The sequence below is a fragment of the Gadus chalcogrammus genome, chromosome 19, assembly GCF_026213295.1.
Source record: "Gadus chalcogrammus isolate NIFS_2021 chromosome 19, NIFS_Gcha_1.0, whole genome shotgun sequence".
Classification (NCBI taxonomy): domain Eukaryota; kingdom Metazoa; phylum Chordata; class Actinopteri; order Gadiformes; family Gadidae; genus Gadus; species Gadus chalcogrammus.
This window is the reverse complement of record NC_079430.1, coordinates 9,800,468-9,815,467: the sequence shown is the minus strand read 5'-3', so window position 1 is coordinate 9,815,467 and position 15,000 is coordinate 9,800,468. Positions and strand designations below refer to the sequence as shown.

At 44.5% G+C, this 15,000-nt stretch overlaps 1 protein-coding gene across 2 annotated transcripts in view; it reads left to right on the top strand.

Moving 5' to 3' along the window:
- The window catches only part of dnm1a (dynamin 1a), a 51,917-nt gene that overhangs the window by 10,348 nt on the left and 26,569 nt on the right, over positions 1 to 15,000 (top strand). The window contains exons 3-14 of one of the 2 annotated variants that reach the window (XM_056578808.1): positions 15 to 164; positions 432 to 635; positions 1,206 to 1,304; positions 2,112 to 2,272; positions 2,729 to 2,871; positions 3,345 to 3,480; positions 5,782 to 5,849; positions 9,467 to 9,605; positions 12,235 to 12,321; positions 12,523 to 12,593; positions 12,907 to 12,958; positions 13,731 to 13,742. In XM_056578808.1, the coding sequence (XP_056434783.1) occupies positions 15 to 164; positions 432 to 635; positions 1,206 to 1,304; positions 2,112 to 2,272; positions 2,729 to 2,871; positions 3,345 to 3,480; positions 5,782 to 5,849; positions 9,467 to 9,605; positions 12,235 to 12,321; positions 12,523 to 12,593; positions 12,907 to 12,958; positions 13,731 to 13,742 (1,322 nt within the window). Of the gene's footprint in view, positions 1 to 14; positions 165 to 431; positions 636 to 1,205; positions 1,305 to 2,111; positions 2,273 to 2,728; positions 2,872 to 3,344; positions 3,481 to 5,781; positions 5,850 to 7,301; positions 7,441 to 9,466; positions 9,606 to 12,234; positions 12,322 to 12,522; positions 12,594 to 12,906; positions 12,959 to 13,730; positions 13,743 to 15,000 lie in introns of both variants that reach the window. The other variant, XM_056578809.1, reaches the window with a different exon arrangement.

The following is a 15,000-nucleotide window of genomic DNA, read 5'->3' as shown; positions in this document are numbered from 1 at the left end:
TTGACTCCGTCCAGAGTATGCCGAGTTCCTCCACTGTAAGGGGAAGAAGTTCGTTGACTTTGATGAGGTACGAGCGGAGATCGAGGCGGAGACGGACCGCATCACCGGAGCGAATAAAGGCATCTCCCCCGTCCCCATTAACCTACGGGTGTACTCCCCCCATGGTAAGCTTTGACGCAAATACTTTTGATCGGGGGGGCCGGGGCTGGGCAAACCGTCATGGAAGAATTAGATACAAAAGTCTGGTGTATGAAACATGCGAACAACCTGTAAATAACACCAAGAGCTTATTATACAGCGACAAGTCATGCAACGACAACCAAAACAACACACAGTGCCAAAGTGATCCTCACATCATGACGCCTAGCCCCCTCAGTGTGAAGCCCCATCTTGTCTCTCATCCATGCTTTCCCCCGGCCCTCCCTTCTCAGTGCTGAACCTGACCCTGGTGGACCTGCCGGGGATGACCAAGGTGCCGGTGGGGGACCAGCCCGTGGACATCGAGGCCCAGATCAAGGAGATGTTGATGCAGTTCGTCACCAAGGACAACTGCCTGCTGCTGGCCGTCTCGCCGGCCAACTCTGACCTGGCCAACTCTGACGCGCTGAAGATCGCCAAGGAGGTGGACCCCCAAGGTGGGTTAGCTCACGTTGTGTTCACGCGTGAACGCGTGCATGCATTAACGCATGCACATGCATTTGACACACAGAAACACACAATGACACAGACAGAAGAGGTCACCAGGTTCACACGGTTGTTAACCACACACACAGACAGTCATACACACAAACACACACACACACACACACACACACACACACACACACACACACACACACACACACACACACACACACACACACACACGCGCGCGCGGATACACTCACACACAAGCATACACACGCAAACACACACTCACACACACACACACTCTGTGTCACACAGACACACACACACACACACACACACACACACACACACACACACACACACACACACACACACACACACACACACACACACACACACACACACACATGCAGGCACAAGCATACACACAGAAACACACACGCAGACACACTCTGTGTCAGACACATACACACAAACATACAGGATTAGCGCCATAGAACTGCATCTAATGATTCATATAATATGAATGAATAAATGAATGTGTAAATTGTTAAAATGTCTGCGTCTGTGTGCAGGTCAGAGAACCATTGGTGTCATCACTAAGCTGGACCTGATGGATGAAGGGACGGATGCCAAAGACATCCTGGAGAACAAACTGCTTCCGCTGAGGAGGGGTGAGCCACACACACTATCTGGTCCCGAGGAGTGACCCACTGTTGCCCTCTGGTGGTAACAACTGTAACCAAATAACTGGACGAAAAGTTCAAGGAAAGTAAAAGTTTGACAAAAACCGCAGGAGAGAGGGAGAAAGAGGGAGAACTGGCACGTGTTCCTCAAGAGACCAGGGGGTAAAGTCTAAAGTAAAACAGTGTTTGGGAAAAATAGCGTCTTTGCAACATCATGTGGTTTGCCCTTTATGAAAATGTGCTGACTTTGTACTTTTCCAATAGCATTGGTTAAAACTGGATGTGGTTAATGTATGTGTGTGTGTGTGTGTGTGTGTGTGTGTGTGTGTGTGTGTGTGTGTGTGTGTGTGTGTGTGTGTGTGTGTGTGTGTGTGTGTGTGTGTGTGTGTTTAATTTCCTTTCATTCTTTCCTTGCCCGGTTTCAGAAAACATCTTACGAATTTTCCAACCAGACATCTAGAGGAATGTTATCACCAAGGGGAAACCGTTTTGTTAACCATGTCTATTTGTCAAGTCCAGTCCAATGTATTTTTATAGCTGTTATTCACAGTTACAGTCTCAAAGGACTTCACACACCCACGTTGAATGAAAGAATCCCCAAAAGACAGTTATATAATGGTACAAATAATATGAACAAACATGCTACTATATAATAAAGTTTTAAACAGAACAAATCATAATCCAAATGCATTGCAAAATCCAGTTAGGAGTCACAGGGTAGATGAGTGATGAAGCACGTGGGTCCTTCCATCTTGGTACGGTGACGTGACCCCGGTGGGGCCTCTCTGTGTCCAGGGTACATTGGGGTGGTGAACAGAAGTCAGAAGGACATCGATGGGAAGAAGGACATCAACGCGGCCATGGCGGCCGAAAGGAAGTTCTTCATGTCCCATCCCGGGTACCGGCATCTGGCCGAACGCATGGGCACCCCGTACCTCCAGAAGACCCTCAACCAGGTCCGTGTGTGAGGCCTGTGGACATGTGTCACCGTGTTTGACCGACATGTGTCACCGTGTTTGACCTTGCTCAAGGGACCCGCCAGGTCCCTTGAGCAAGGGTCCTAACTTCTACAAATTAAATCCACCACGAATATTATGTACATCTTAATGTTTCTATTGTTACAAAACATTTGTATGAAATACATTTTAAAGGATTTTGAGCCTTGGATTTATAGGATGCAGTGTTGAGGAAGACATCAGATGTTTGTTGAAGATATGTAATGGTTGCTAAAAACTGAAAAGCTGCTTCACCCTGCTTGTTTATAACCATGGGAACAGAAAGTAGAGTAACAACGTGGGCTAACAACACTGCTGTAGAAACCAAACTCTCCAGACCACACCATCCCCACTCATCAACCTTATTCATCTCCCTCTGGTTTCCCGCCTCTGTGGACCATGTGACCACGTGTGCAGCAACTGACCAATCACATCCGCGACACGCTGCCCGGGTTGAGGGCCAAGCTGCAGAGCCAGCTGCTCTCCATAGAAAAGGAGGTAGAAGAGTACAAGAACTTCAGGCCTGACGACCCCTCACGCAAGACCAAGGCCCTGCTACAGTAAGATGACTCATCATAACTCACACTACTGACCAAGGTCCCGCTACAGTAAGATGACTCATCATAACTCACACTGCTACTGACCAAGGTCCTGCTACAGTAAGATGACTCATCATAACCCATACCACTACTGACCAAGGTCCAGCTACAGTAAGATGACTCATCATAACCCATACAACTACTGACCAAGATGGCTCATCAGAACTCATACTGCTGACCAAGGTCCCGCTACAGTACGATGACTCATCATAACTCATACTGCTGACCAAGGTCCCGCTACAGTAAGATGACTCATCATAACTCATACTGCTGACCAAGGTCCCGCTACAGTACGATGACTCATCATAACTCATACTACTGACCAAGGCCTTTCTACAGCACGATGACTCATCATAACTCATACTACTGACCAAGGTCCTGCTACAGTAAGATGACTCATCATAACTCATCAACCATGACCCCTGCTTCCTCAGGATGGTGCAGCAGTTCTCGGTGGACTTTGAGAAGCGCATCGAGGGGTCCGGGGACCAGATCGACACGGCGGAGCTGTCAGGGGGCGCGCGCATCAACCGCATCTTCCACGAGCGCTTCCCCTTCGAGCTGGTCAAGGTGGGTCTCAGTGTTGGTCTGGTCTCACAGCTCCAATCCGGTTCGCTTCATATTTGGTTCGACCAATCATGTTGCTGGAGGCGGGATCTGTAGGCGCGGAACTGGCTATTAACCGCAAAGCCAAACTCAGCCAGCAGCAGTTATCTGCAAAATAGTAACTGTAAAGGTTTCAAATCAACGTGTACATTGGCCACTGTAGAACCACACTAAAATCGTATACATATTTAAAGTTTGAAAGCCTCATCCACTCCCTCAAAATAAGTGATCTTTCGTAGAATATCTTTGTAACAAAACAATAAACAAGTGTGGTGTGCTGTCTCCCCCAGGAGTCCTGCTTTAACGTAGGAGGACTGCTGGAGCCACGATCGGTGTTTGTGTGTCTGTGTGCCTGCTGCTTCACTAGTGTATGTGTTATGTTCCGATGGAGTGTGCAGCACATGTGGCGTCATGTCCTATGATCTCTTATTAATATCCCCATAGACACAGTGTAGTCGCATCTTGTGAAAGAATCAACGAAGAGAAAGCCAAGGAGGAAGAGAGAGAACAATACGTTTTTTCTTGCTCTTGCCAACTGTAATCCTGCCTTGCATTCTTCCTATCTTCCACTACTCTCTCTCTCCCTTTCTCTCTCTCTCTCTCTCTCTCTCTCTCTCTCTCTCTCTCTCTCTCTCTCTCTCTCTCTCTCTCTCTCTCTCTCTCTCTCTCTCTCACTGTCTCTCTGTCTCTCTATCATTACTCAGTAGCAAGAGACAGGTAACATACTCCCTGGGGACCCTGAGGTCGATCTTTGATCTATGGCTAAAACAGCCACAGCTCCTCCTGCTCGACATATCTTCTACCTCTCCTGTCATCCATCAATTCCCCTCTCTCTCCCCTCTTTCCTCCCTCCCTTCCTCTCCTTATTTCTCCTCATGTCTCTCCCTCTCCCACCCAACCTCCCTCTACCTCCCTCCCTCCCCTCAGACATTCCTTTGCCTCCCCTTGACTATATCGCCATATCCCTTCCTCCCTATAAATCGGTATCATTATCATTCCCTCTCTCTCCCTCTCTATCTCTCCCTCTCTCTCTCTGTCTCTCCCTCTCTCTCTCTCTCTCTCTCTCTCTCTCTCTCTCTGTCTCTCCCCCTCTCTCTCTCTCTCCCTCTCTCTCTCTGTCTCTCTCTCTCTCTCCCTCTCTCTCTCTCTCTCTCTCTCTCCCTCTCTCTCTCTGTCTCTCTCTCTCTCTTTCCCTCTCCAACTTAACTTGTAAATTCATTCCGACCCCATTCTCCCCATCTTCCATCATATCTCTCCTTCACCCGTCATTTTTATTGTTTTGTTCCATAGGTCCCTGAATTTCCATTTCTACCTGTTCTATCATTTCCGCTAACATGCAAACACACACTCACACACACACACACACACACACACACACACACACACACACACACACACACACACACACACACACACACACACACACACACACACACACACACACACACACAAACATACCAAACTGTTGCGCACACACACTGTTCAGAAGGCAAGCCGAAAAGTGACCCTCGAACTGAAGTTATATTTACAAAAATGACATAATGAAATGAAAACAATTTTTTTAATCTATTTTATCAATTTACTATTCGCCTCTATGACTATATTACTATGCTATTAGAAATTGTACATCAATCTACTGTTATGTTTTACATTTGAGATCCTCCTCCGTTTTGTCATACTAATACTGAAGTTATTGCTGTCTTTACATAGCCAATAGCAGTGGGTCTGCTATAGACATTACCACCATTAGCGTGAGGCTCTGTACAGCTCTGGTTTATATCGTTGTGTAAGCCCTTGATGGAAGGGCACTTTATGAGCTGCTGGGGTATTCTGATCTCTGTGGAAGGTTGAGAGAAAGAAGCACACACGTTTGTGTGTGTCAAGTGGAAAATTACACTTATTCTCACATGACACGTACTCTCGTGTATGTTTGTGTGTGTTTGTGTGTGTGTGTGTTTATGATTCAGTATATATCTATGAGAGCCAAAGAGAAGAAAATTAAACTAACGGGTATCATTTTCCATTATGTTGATACGTGTTGATATTTTTTACGTAACACAGCATGTGTGTGTGTGTGTGTGTGTGTGTGTGTGTGTGTGTGTGTGTGTGCGCTACGTCCTTGTGTGTCCTTGTGCATTAACCCATGGAATGTCCTTCTCCTCTCTCTCTCTCTCTCTCTCTCTCTCTCTCTCTCTCTCTCTCTCTCTCTCTCTCTCTCTCTCTCTCTCTCTCTCTCTCTCTCTCTCCCTCTCTCCCCTCTTGTAGATGGAGTTTGACGAGAAGGAGCTCCGCAAGGAGATCAGCTACGCCATCAAGAACATCCACGGCATCAGGCACGTCTGCCCCCCTCCCCACCCCCCCCCTCTCAACCAAACCACCACCTCTCTGGGGTCACCTCTACGGGGGGAGTGGGGGACATATCATCATAAAAGCCCTCCGTAGTTCCTCCCAGAGTCTTGAGTAGCGCATACTGATGATGTCACCAGAAGGGGACAGAAGAGGAGATTTTAAATCAAATCTCTCTCTCCTCTTCCTGGGAACTTGGTGTTTTCTCTGCGTGTCTTTTTATGTTGTAGTTATTGTCATGGCGTTGCGTCCTTTGTGGAGTTAGTCGGTTGGTCTGTCGGTTTGTTAAAGGCTTGATTCTGTATGTATCACAATGTAAACCATGTGTTGAGTTCAGGAAGTTCTTCCTAGGTATGTACTTTCTGAGTATGTGTGGGAGGTTAAAATAATACACTTGGAAGTCAATATAAGGATTCAATATTTAAAAACAATATAAGGATTCAATCAAGGGTGTGTGCCAACTCCATATATGCCTCCATAGAAAAAACGGGAGAAATTTTGGACTTGATTTGATTAGCACATTTTATTTGGTAAATGTGTGGTGTTATGCATATGATACAGACTATTTGTAAATTAGTAAAATAACTGTTTTCCTAGCACAGTGATTCCTAACAAACTATTTTGAATGCTAATAAATAAGGGCAGGATTTATATTTAGATTATAATTGGCCCATATCTGGCGATGTCTACTTTAAAGCTTGGGTAGGCAATTTGAAGTAACCAGCAAGAGTCAGCTAGATTTTAAAATAATCCAACCGAAAATTTGGCACCCCTCCATTCAAGCCTTCCTCTAAAGCCACTCTCAAAACACATGACTAGCTCACTGGCTTTAGCAATAGACGAGCCTCATAGAAGAATCAGTTCATGCCCAATGATTGCATGTGCATGTAGCTAGGTAGACAGACAGGTAAGCCATGTAATTATTGAAAAGGCTTATTACAGGCCTGTGACAGCCACAGATACTGGAGTTAAGGCTATTTCTTTTCAGAGCATTTGATCAGACACAAAAATGATTACCGGTATTTGATAAATTGCCTACCCAAACTTTAATGTGAAGACTCGTAAGCTCATAAATTAAACTAACAAACATTGATTTCAGTTCCTAAATTGAACCAACAAACACAGATTCTAATACTTGCATTACCTAATATAATTTGTGTTTCTTAAAATTTTATGTTTTAAAGTGCCCCTATTTACCACGAGCTGTGATTTGTGGACACTTCCACTTGTGATGTCACAAACTTCTAGGAACTTGCTAGGAAAACATTTAGATTGCAGGGGGAAGTTCAGAACGGGGCAGATGGTTATAAAAAAAAAAATCTAAACTTAATCTTTGCTCCAAGCCCATACGCCCCTCTCATTCTCCTTGCCTGCCCTTTCTTACTCTGTTTTTGCTTTTCTTCTTGCCCCGGTCGTCCCCGTCTCTCTCTGGCCGGCAGGACGGGCCTCTTCACTCCGGACATGGCCTTTGAGACCATAGTGAAGCGCCAGATTGGGAAGATTAAGGAGCCCTGTACCAAATGTGTGGACATGGTCATATCTGAGCTAGTCAATACGGTTAGGCAGTGTACCAAGAAGGTAAACAAAGGTTGTTTTATACCTGAGCTCCCTTTTAGCTGGCTTCCACCGTGCTGTCGTGATGGTGTTGTGGTGTATGATGAAAGGGTGGTGTTGGTGATTGTGGTGGTGTTTCCTGACATCTATGGGAATGGAGGTTAAGTGGTCGTAGGCTGGCCGATAGCCTGGCCACTTAGAAGTGCTGTGATGGAGGACTGAGATTGGATTGGATGGATGCTGGGTTGGAACTGAAACATGGCTGCTGGTAAGAGTTGTCATTCCCCTTGACCCGCTCGTAACCTTAGGTTTCTATAAAACATATGCTAATTCACCGATCTTGACAAGGTCTTGACATGGCCTTGCATCGGTTAAGTGGCGAATCGGTTTAATCCAAATTACTCCTGCGATCCATTCGTCAAGGTCCCTTCGTCTTAAAGGGTTTCCTGTCTGGCAGCCATATTGCATGAGCTCAGCGTCCAGACTTCCTGTCCCTGTGTGTGTGTGTGTGTGTGTGTGTGTGTGTGTGTGTGTGTGTGTGTGTGTGTGTGTGTGTGTGTGTGTGTGTGTGTGTGTGTGTGTGTGTGTGTGTGTGAGAGAGAGATCTTTGGCTGTGCACCTGAACCAGACCTTTCCAGGTGTCCCCAATAGCGGTCTCTCCCAATATAAGTGTTATACCGACCCCAACATTAATCCAGTAGTCCTAAGGCAGAGCTCTATCACTACTACTGTTTACTACTATGACTACGGCAGGTAGACAATGGTCAGAGAGACAGCGAGAGAGAGAGAGAGAGAGAGAGAGAGAGAGAGAGAGAGAGAGACAGAGAGAGACAGAGATAGAGAGACAGTGGGAGAGAGTGGTTGTCTTGGCTGGGTCTCTGTGTGCACAGCTGTGGTCTCTTGCGGCTCATAGCTGGGAGTATGTTGGCGTGTGTGGTGCGGCCTGGGATCTCTCTCTAGGTCTGGACATTTACAGCCTTTTCTATTGTTTCTGCTCTCTCTCTCTCTCTCTCTCTCTCTCTCTCTCTCTCTCTCTCTCTCTCTCTCTCTCTCTCTCTCACACACTCTCACTTTTTGTCTCTCTTGCTCTGTGTTTTTACTCTCTCTCTCTCTCTCTCTCTCTCTCTCTCTCTCTCTCTCTCTCTCTCTCTCTCTCTCTCTCTCTCTCTCTCCCTCTCAAACTCTATCTGTCTATCTCTCTCTCTCACCCTCTCTCTTTGACTCTATGTCTCTATCTCTGTCTGACCGATGGAGACTTCAGTGTTTCAGAATGGTTTCATGGGAGGCTGAATGTGTCTCACTTGACTTCTACCTCCTTCTGTGCTGTTTACTCCACTTCCCTCATACACCCTTTTACACACACACACACACACACACACAGACACACAGACACACACACACACACACACACACACACACACACACACACACACACACACACACACACACACACACACAGACACACACACACACACACACACACACACACACACACACACACACACACACACACACACACACACACACACACACACCCTGGACCACTTCCATGTGCTACCCTGAAAAGCCCTCCCTTCCTCTCTCTCCGCCCCCTTGGTCTTCTCTTTGGAGTGTCATTGACAATTGTCCCGCTCTTCCTCACGTCTGCTTTGTGGTCACCGCCATGCGTCAGTCTGTCTCCTCACTGAGCTTTCACCTGTTGCTTGCTCCTCCACGGCCTTCTTCTAACTGCTCTAACGCCTTGGTTCCTTGAGCTCTTCCAAGAATCCCTCCCCTCCCAACTCTACCCTCTCTTCTCCGCTAAATCCTCCTGTTCTCCGTCTCTCTTCCTCTCAACTTTCTACTTCTGCCTCTTCGAGAGGCAGAAGAGGCTCTTTTTCCTCGTTGAATCTCTCTCTGCACTCTTCTCATTGATATCTTCCAAGCTCATTTCTCTCTTTATCTCCCTCTCCCTTTTCATCACTCTCTCTCTCCCTGTCCCTCCCTCCCTCCCTCCCTCCCTCCCTCCCTCTCTCTCTCTGGGACACCCTGGATGGCTGTATCTCTGCAGGACAGGCCTGTTCACTCCTGACCTGGCCTTTGAGGCTATAGTGAAAAAGCAGATCCAAAAGCTGAAGGAGCCCACGCTGAAGTGCATAGACATGGTGGTGAGCGAGCTCACCTCCACCATACGAAAGTGTAGCAGCAAGGTAAAACCATGCGCTGAAAGACGCCGACCCCCGTTATGAAGACAATAACACTTAACATACACTTTTTTCAGATTTTTATATATTTTAAGATTTTATTTTTTTTCGGATTACAAAAGGATCTCTTTTAGTCTCCAGTCAGGCCCATCTTTCTCTACTGCTGTCCTTATCCAACCTGTCCTTATTATTGCTTTCTTTGTAATTTCTTCTGCATTTCCTTATCTGCCTTCTTTTTTAAATCAATTTCTGTGGTCCTGTATTTCTAAAGATCTGAATGTTTATATGATTTCTGTCTAGCGTCGGTGGATCTATTGATTCTGCTGCCATTCTAATTAAGATGGGTCAAATTTAATCAGGAAAGCAACCATAATGAGTTTCAGGAATAGTGTCCCTGGGTAAACCCAGGGTTTCTGCATAAAAAACATATGTCAAGCTTTTTGGTAAATATACAAACGACCAAACAATGGATGTATATCTAGCCCTTTATGACGATGAGTAAAGCCTAACTAGTTATGTCTGAGTGTATAAATTACTGGATATAAAGTTAAATTGTATTGATGCAAAATCTTGGTGCGAGTAAAATCTCTTCAACCGTTTATATTTAAAAAAAACATTTACCAAAATTAAACGGCACAAAAACAATGTGTCCGGTATAATCGGTCTGTCCTTACTGAAGATAATTTTATCTATTATCCCATTTTAATATATAATATTACAATATTTGATTTTTATCCATATTCTAATTGAATCTATGATATATAGATTAGGACATAGTCTTGATTTGTTCAGTTTGACAAACTGTCCAAGTTTGACTCGTCATTACCAGCATGTCAGATAACTTCATTCCACCTGTCTTTGTTGTCCAAGTCAAGAACATCTTTATGATTTAAATCAAATTCCTTATTTCTTTTTTTGTTTTAATATAATAGAGTGAGTGCCATTAGGACCATTTAAGTTCCACTCATTTAATCTCCCCAGCATCGCTTTTCTCTCTCTCGCTCTCTCTATCTCTCTCTCTTCACCTCCTCCATCTCTAGGAAACAACTTCATGGATTTGCTTCTCATTGGATTGAAACAATTAATGGCTTTCTTTGTCTTGATTGATTCCAATCCAGTTCAAAGCGTATGACATCACAATCAAACAGACACATATGAATGGACTCAATAAGATTCCTATGGACTATTCAGTTTTTTTTGACATGGAGATCATACATAAAGGACATTTATTTTCTTCCCCTTGTGTTTAACAGAGAGTGCTGATAGTGAGATGTACACATTACCTGCCCTCAGAGAAAACGATAAACAGATTGAATGATGCAAAAAGTAATAGAAGAATCCATGAAGTGATCATTTCAACTTCCACCTCCCCCCTTTCTCACATCTTCCCTCCCCCCTTCTCCCCCTCCCTCCCCCCTCTCAAGCTTGGCATGAAGAAGACATGGAATGTGTGTGGGTGTGTGTGTGTGTGTGTGTGTGTGTGTGTGTGTGTGTGTGTGTGTGTGTGTGTGTGTGTGTGTGTGTGTGTGTGTGTGTGTACACACCTGTGCATGTTGCTCAATGCTCAATGCAACACTGGCAGAAGACTGAGTCATGATATGTTCACTGTGTGCATGGTTTTGGTGACTTCACACACTGGCAGATAAACGTTGGCGGCGTTTCTCAAGATGCAATGCATCCCTTTGGAGCTTAAACCTATCGAACGCGTGTGTTGACAGGGTAACAGGTAATTTAGTGTATATTGCATATAAAATACAAAATATCGAACAATTTAACATAACAGATTGAATGCAACCATTAACTTGACACTGTGAACTACTTAAAAGTGTTAAGTTATCCATGCATCTATTATTTTCTCTCTACTGCCTACTGAATTGAGCTCAAAAATCAACATTTGATCACAATATAAACCAGGTGAAGTCAATGAACCCTCAAATATTATCTTCGACAAGTGATTTACTTTGAGGCCATGAGGATGCATTGTAACTTGTGGGAAACATCAACCTTTTATTTTGATCCTTTTCCCATCACATCTTCTGTATCACATTGGAAGTTACCACAATTGTTAATATGTATATTAATGAGCTCAAACCAAATTAGTTTTGGGCTCAGAACCAGAGCATTCTCACTAGTCCGTTAACACTGTACATTTTGTATACAAAAATACATTGTGTTGCATTGTTATGAAATAATGAACACAAATTAACATTTTTCGATATATGACAATATAAGTCTGTAATACAGCTCACAATGTGATACATCTATTCAGTACCATTATGCGTAACTGTAGTATGTGAAACAATGAGTTATTTTTTTCTGTTTGTTTATTTGTATTTTATTACATTTAGTTAGTGTTTCAACGAATGAAAGTAATGTGTTTGTTGTGTGTGTGCCTGCTTTGTTGAGTGTGTGTGTGTGTGTACCTGTGTGCGTTTCTGCTTAAGTGTGTGTGTTTGTGTGTGTGTGTGTGTGTGTGTGTGTGTGTGTGTGTGTGTGTGTGTGTGTGTGTTTGTGTGTGTGTGTGTGTGTGTGTGTGTGTGTGTGTGTGTGTGTGTGTGTGTGTGTGTGTGTGTGTGTGTGTGTGTGTGTGTCATACTGTGATACCTACCTGTGCTGTGTGCGTGTGTGTGTGCAGCTGGCCCAGTACCCCCTGCTGAGGGAGGAGATGGAGAGGATCGTCACACAACACATCAGGGATCGGGAGAGTCGCACCAAGACCCAGGTTACACACACACACACACACACACACACACACACACACACACACACACACACACACACACACACACACACACACACACACACACACACACACACACACACACATAGTCATGCTCACACACACAGACACACCCACATTGATATACACACGCACGTAAACACACATACAAACACATGGATTTGAGTTTCTTTCTCCATCCAGGTTTTGCTGCTGATAGACATCGAGTTGTCCTACATGAACACCAACCACGAGGACTTCATCGGATTCGCCAAGTATGTCTTCTACTCAGCTCCGGCCATTATTACTTTAAACACTTAACGCACACACAAGTCACTTTCCTACTGCATTTATTTACTCTGTTAAAATCATATCTAAAGTACAATGTTTCAAAGGAAAAGACTTGTCGCGTCAGTAGACCCTGGGAATCTTTGTCTATAAATCATTTTATTCCGAAATTGGACTTGATCAATTTTCCTCTGAAAATGATGAAGGAAGCAACAGGCCACCAGAGGCTGCTCATGGGAACACTAACATAGTGCAGCTTTAAATATAGATACTGTAAGGCTGTTGTTCCCTGCGTTGCAGTGCTCAGCAGAGGAGTAACAAGCAGAACCAGAAGAAGGCTGCTGGTAACCAGGTACTTGGAGAACCCCCCCCCCCCCCCCCCCCCCCCGGTCTGTAGATAGGAGACACAGGCGTGAATGTAACTTGTTACTTACTGGTTGTTCCCATTTTAAATTGATTGGTAATTATAAATGCGTCATCTCTGGAGTTGTTTATCCGTTCTGGGCTACTGTAGAAACACGGTGGTTCAACATGGCGGACCGTGGAGAGGACCCGCTCCCTGTGGAGATATGAAGGGCTCATTCTAAGCTCAAGGAAACACACCAATGAGATTTTAATTTGATTAAACAACAATACTAATGATTATTATATTCCATTCTGCCAAGTTAATTACGCAACATTTTCAAGGCTTTAATTTGCTAAAGAAAACACAAAAATGATATTTTAATGAGATTAAACCTACTAATGAATGTTATATTCCATTTCTGCCAAGTTAGTTTCGCGACATTTTCAGACCTTTAATTCTTTGTATTTAATTTCAACTTCTGTGACCACCACGATGGAGCCCTGTTGTGTCAAACGTAAGAGCTCTATTAGTCATGGTCATGATGATGTCTTAAGCAGACACAACGCGGGGAACGGAGGATTGGTTGATGCGACTAAATGTCAGGTCTACATGGGAAATGTTTGATGTGTTACATATGGATTACATATGGATGCGTATTCTAAATAGGCCTCTAGCATGTTCCTCAATTGGCATTAACGTGCGGGTGGTTTGTGTGTTTGTGTGTGTGTGTTTGTGTGTTTCTCTCACCTCCCTGTGTTACCACGGCCCCCTGCCTCAGGATGAAGTCATGGTGAGTAGTGGGCTGGTGTGCCTGCGTGTGTGCCTGTGTACCTTGTACTAACCACCAGTAGATGGCAGGTGTCTTCGAAGGTGCTCCATAGGCCTCGGCTGCTTCCCCCCTTTTGCTCTGAGCTGTGGTCTGGGCAGCACACACACACACACACACACACACACACACACACACACACACACACACACACACACACACACACACACACACACACACACACACACACACACACATAAATATACATACACACACACACACGCACACACATATACATACACACACACACACGCACACACATATACATACACACACACGCACACATATATACACACACATAGACATACACACACACACACACACACACATATATATATATACATACTGACACACAGACATGCACACATAAACAAACATACACACATAGGTATACACATTCACACACACACACACACACACACACACACACACACACACACACACACACACACACACACACACACACACACACACACACACACACACACACACACACACACACACTCACACAAACACACACACAAGCACACACCCACACACATAAATGCACACACACACACAAAGAAACAAACACTCACTCGTGCTACAGCATGACAAATAGCGTATGACATGCCCTGCTGCACTATCCAAGCTCCAAGCTAGACAAATGTTAACCATACACCGGTTCTCATCTCATTGTTGCTGCTTTGCCCTGAGAGTGGAAAGAAAAGCACAATACAAGAGTCTGTGTCTTATGGACAAGTTTTTTTTATTTAACCAACATATTTATTTCATCAACATTAACCACAGACCATAAGCCTCGTCCGCAGTTTTCTAGCACTGTTTTGAGTGTTTGAACAGCAGTGAACTGAGCCTCGTAGGCTATGATGCTAAAACTACAGCTGTAGTGTCATACAGGCATAGTAAGGCTAAAAGGAAACCCCTATGGTTATTTTAATGTCGCTTGGTACTCTGTCACGTCATGTTCCTGAAACGTACATAAACGTGGAGGATAAAAACCCTTTTTCTTCTTGCTTGAGCTCTAAAAAACCACATTTGCTTCGTCAGCCATGGAATGCCCTGAGCTAGCTAGCATAATCCCGATATCAGAAAGTCACTCATGTGGAAGCAAAGACCTTGTCAAAGAGAGGAGAGAGTGAGATGCAGATGGATTTACATAACATAATGAGCATGTATTTAGCAAGAGGGTATTTATTAGTAGCTAAGTAGGTCAATCCAATTG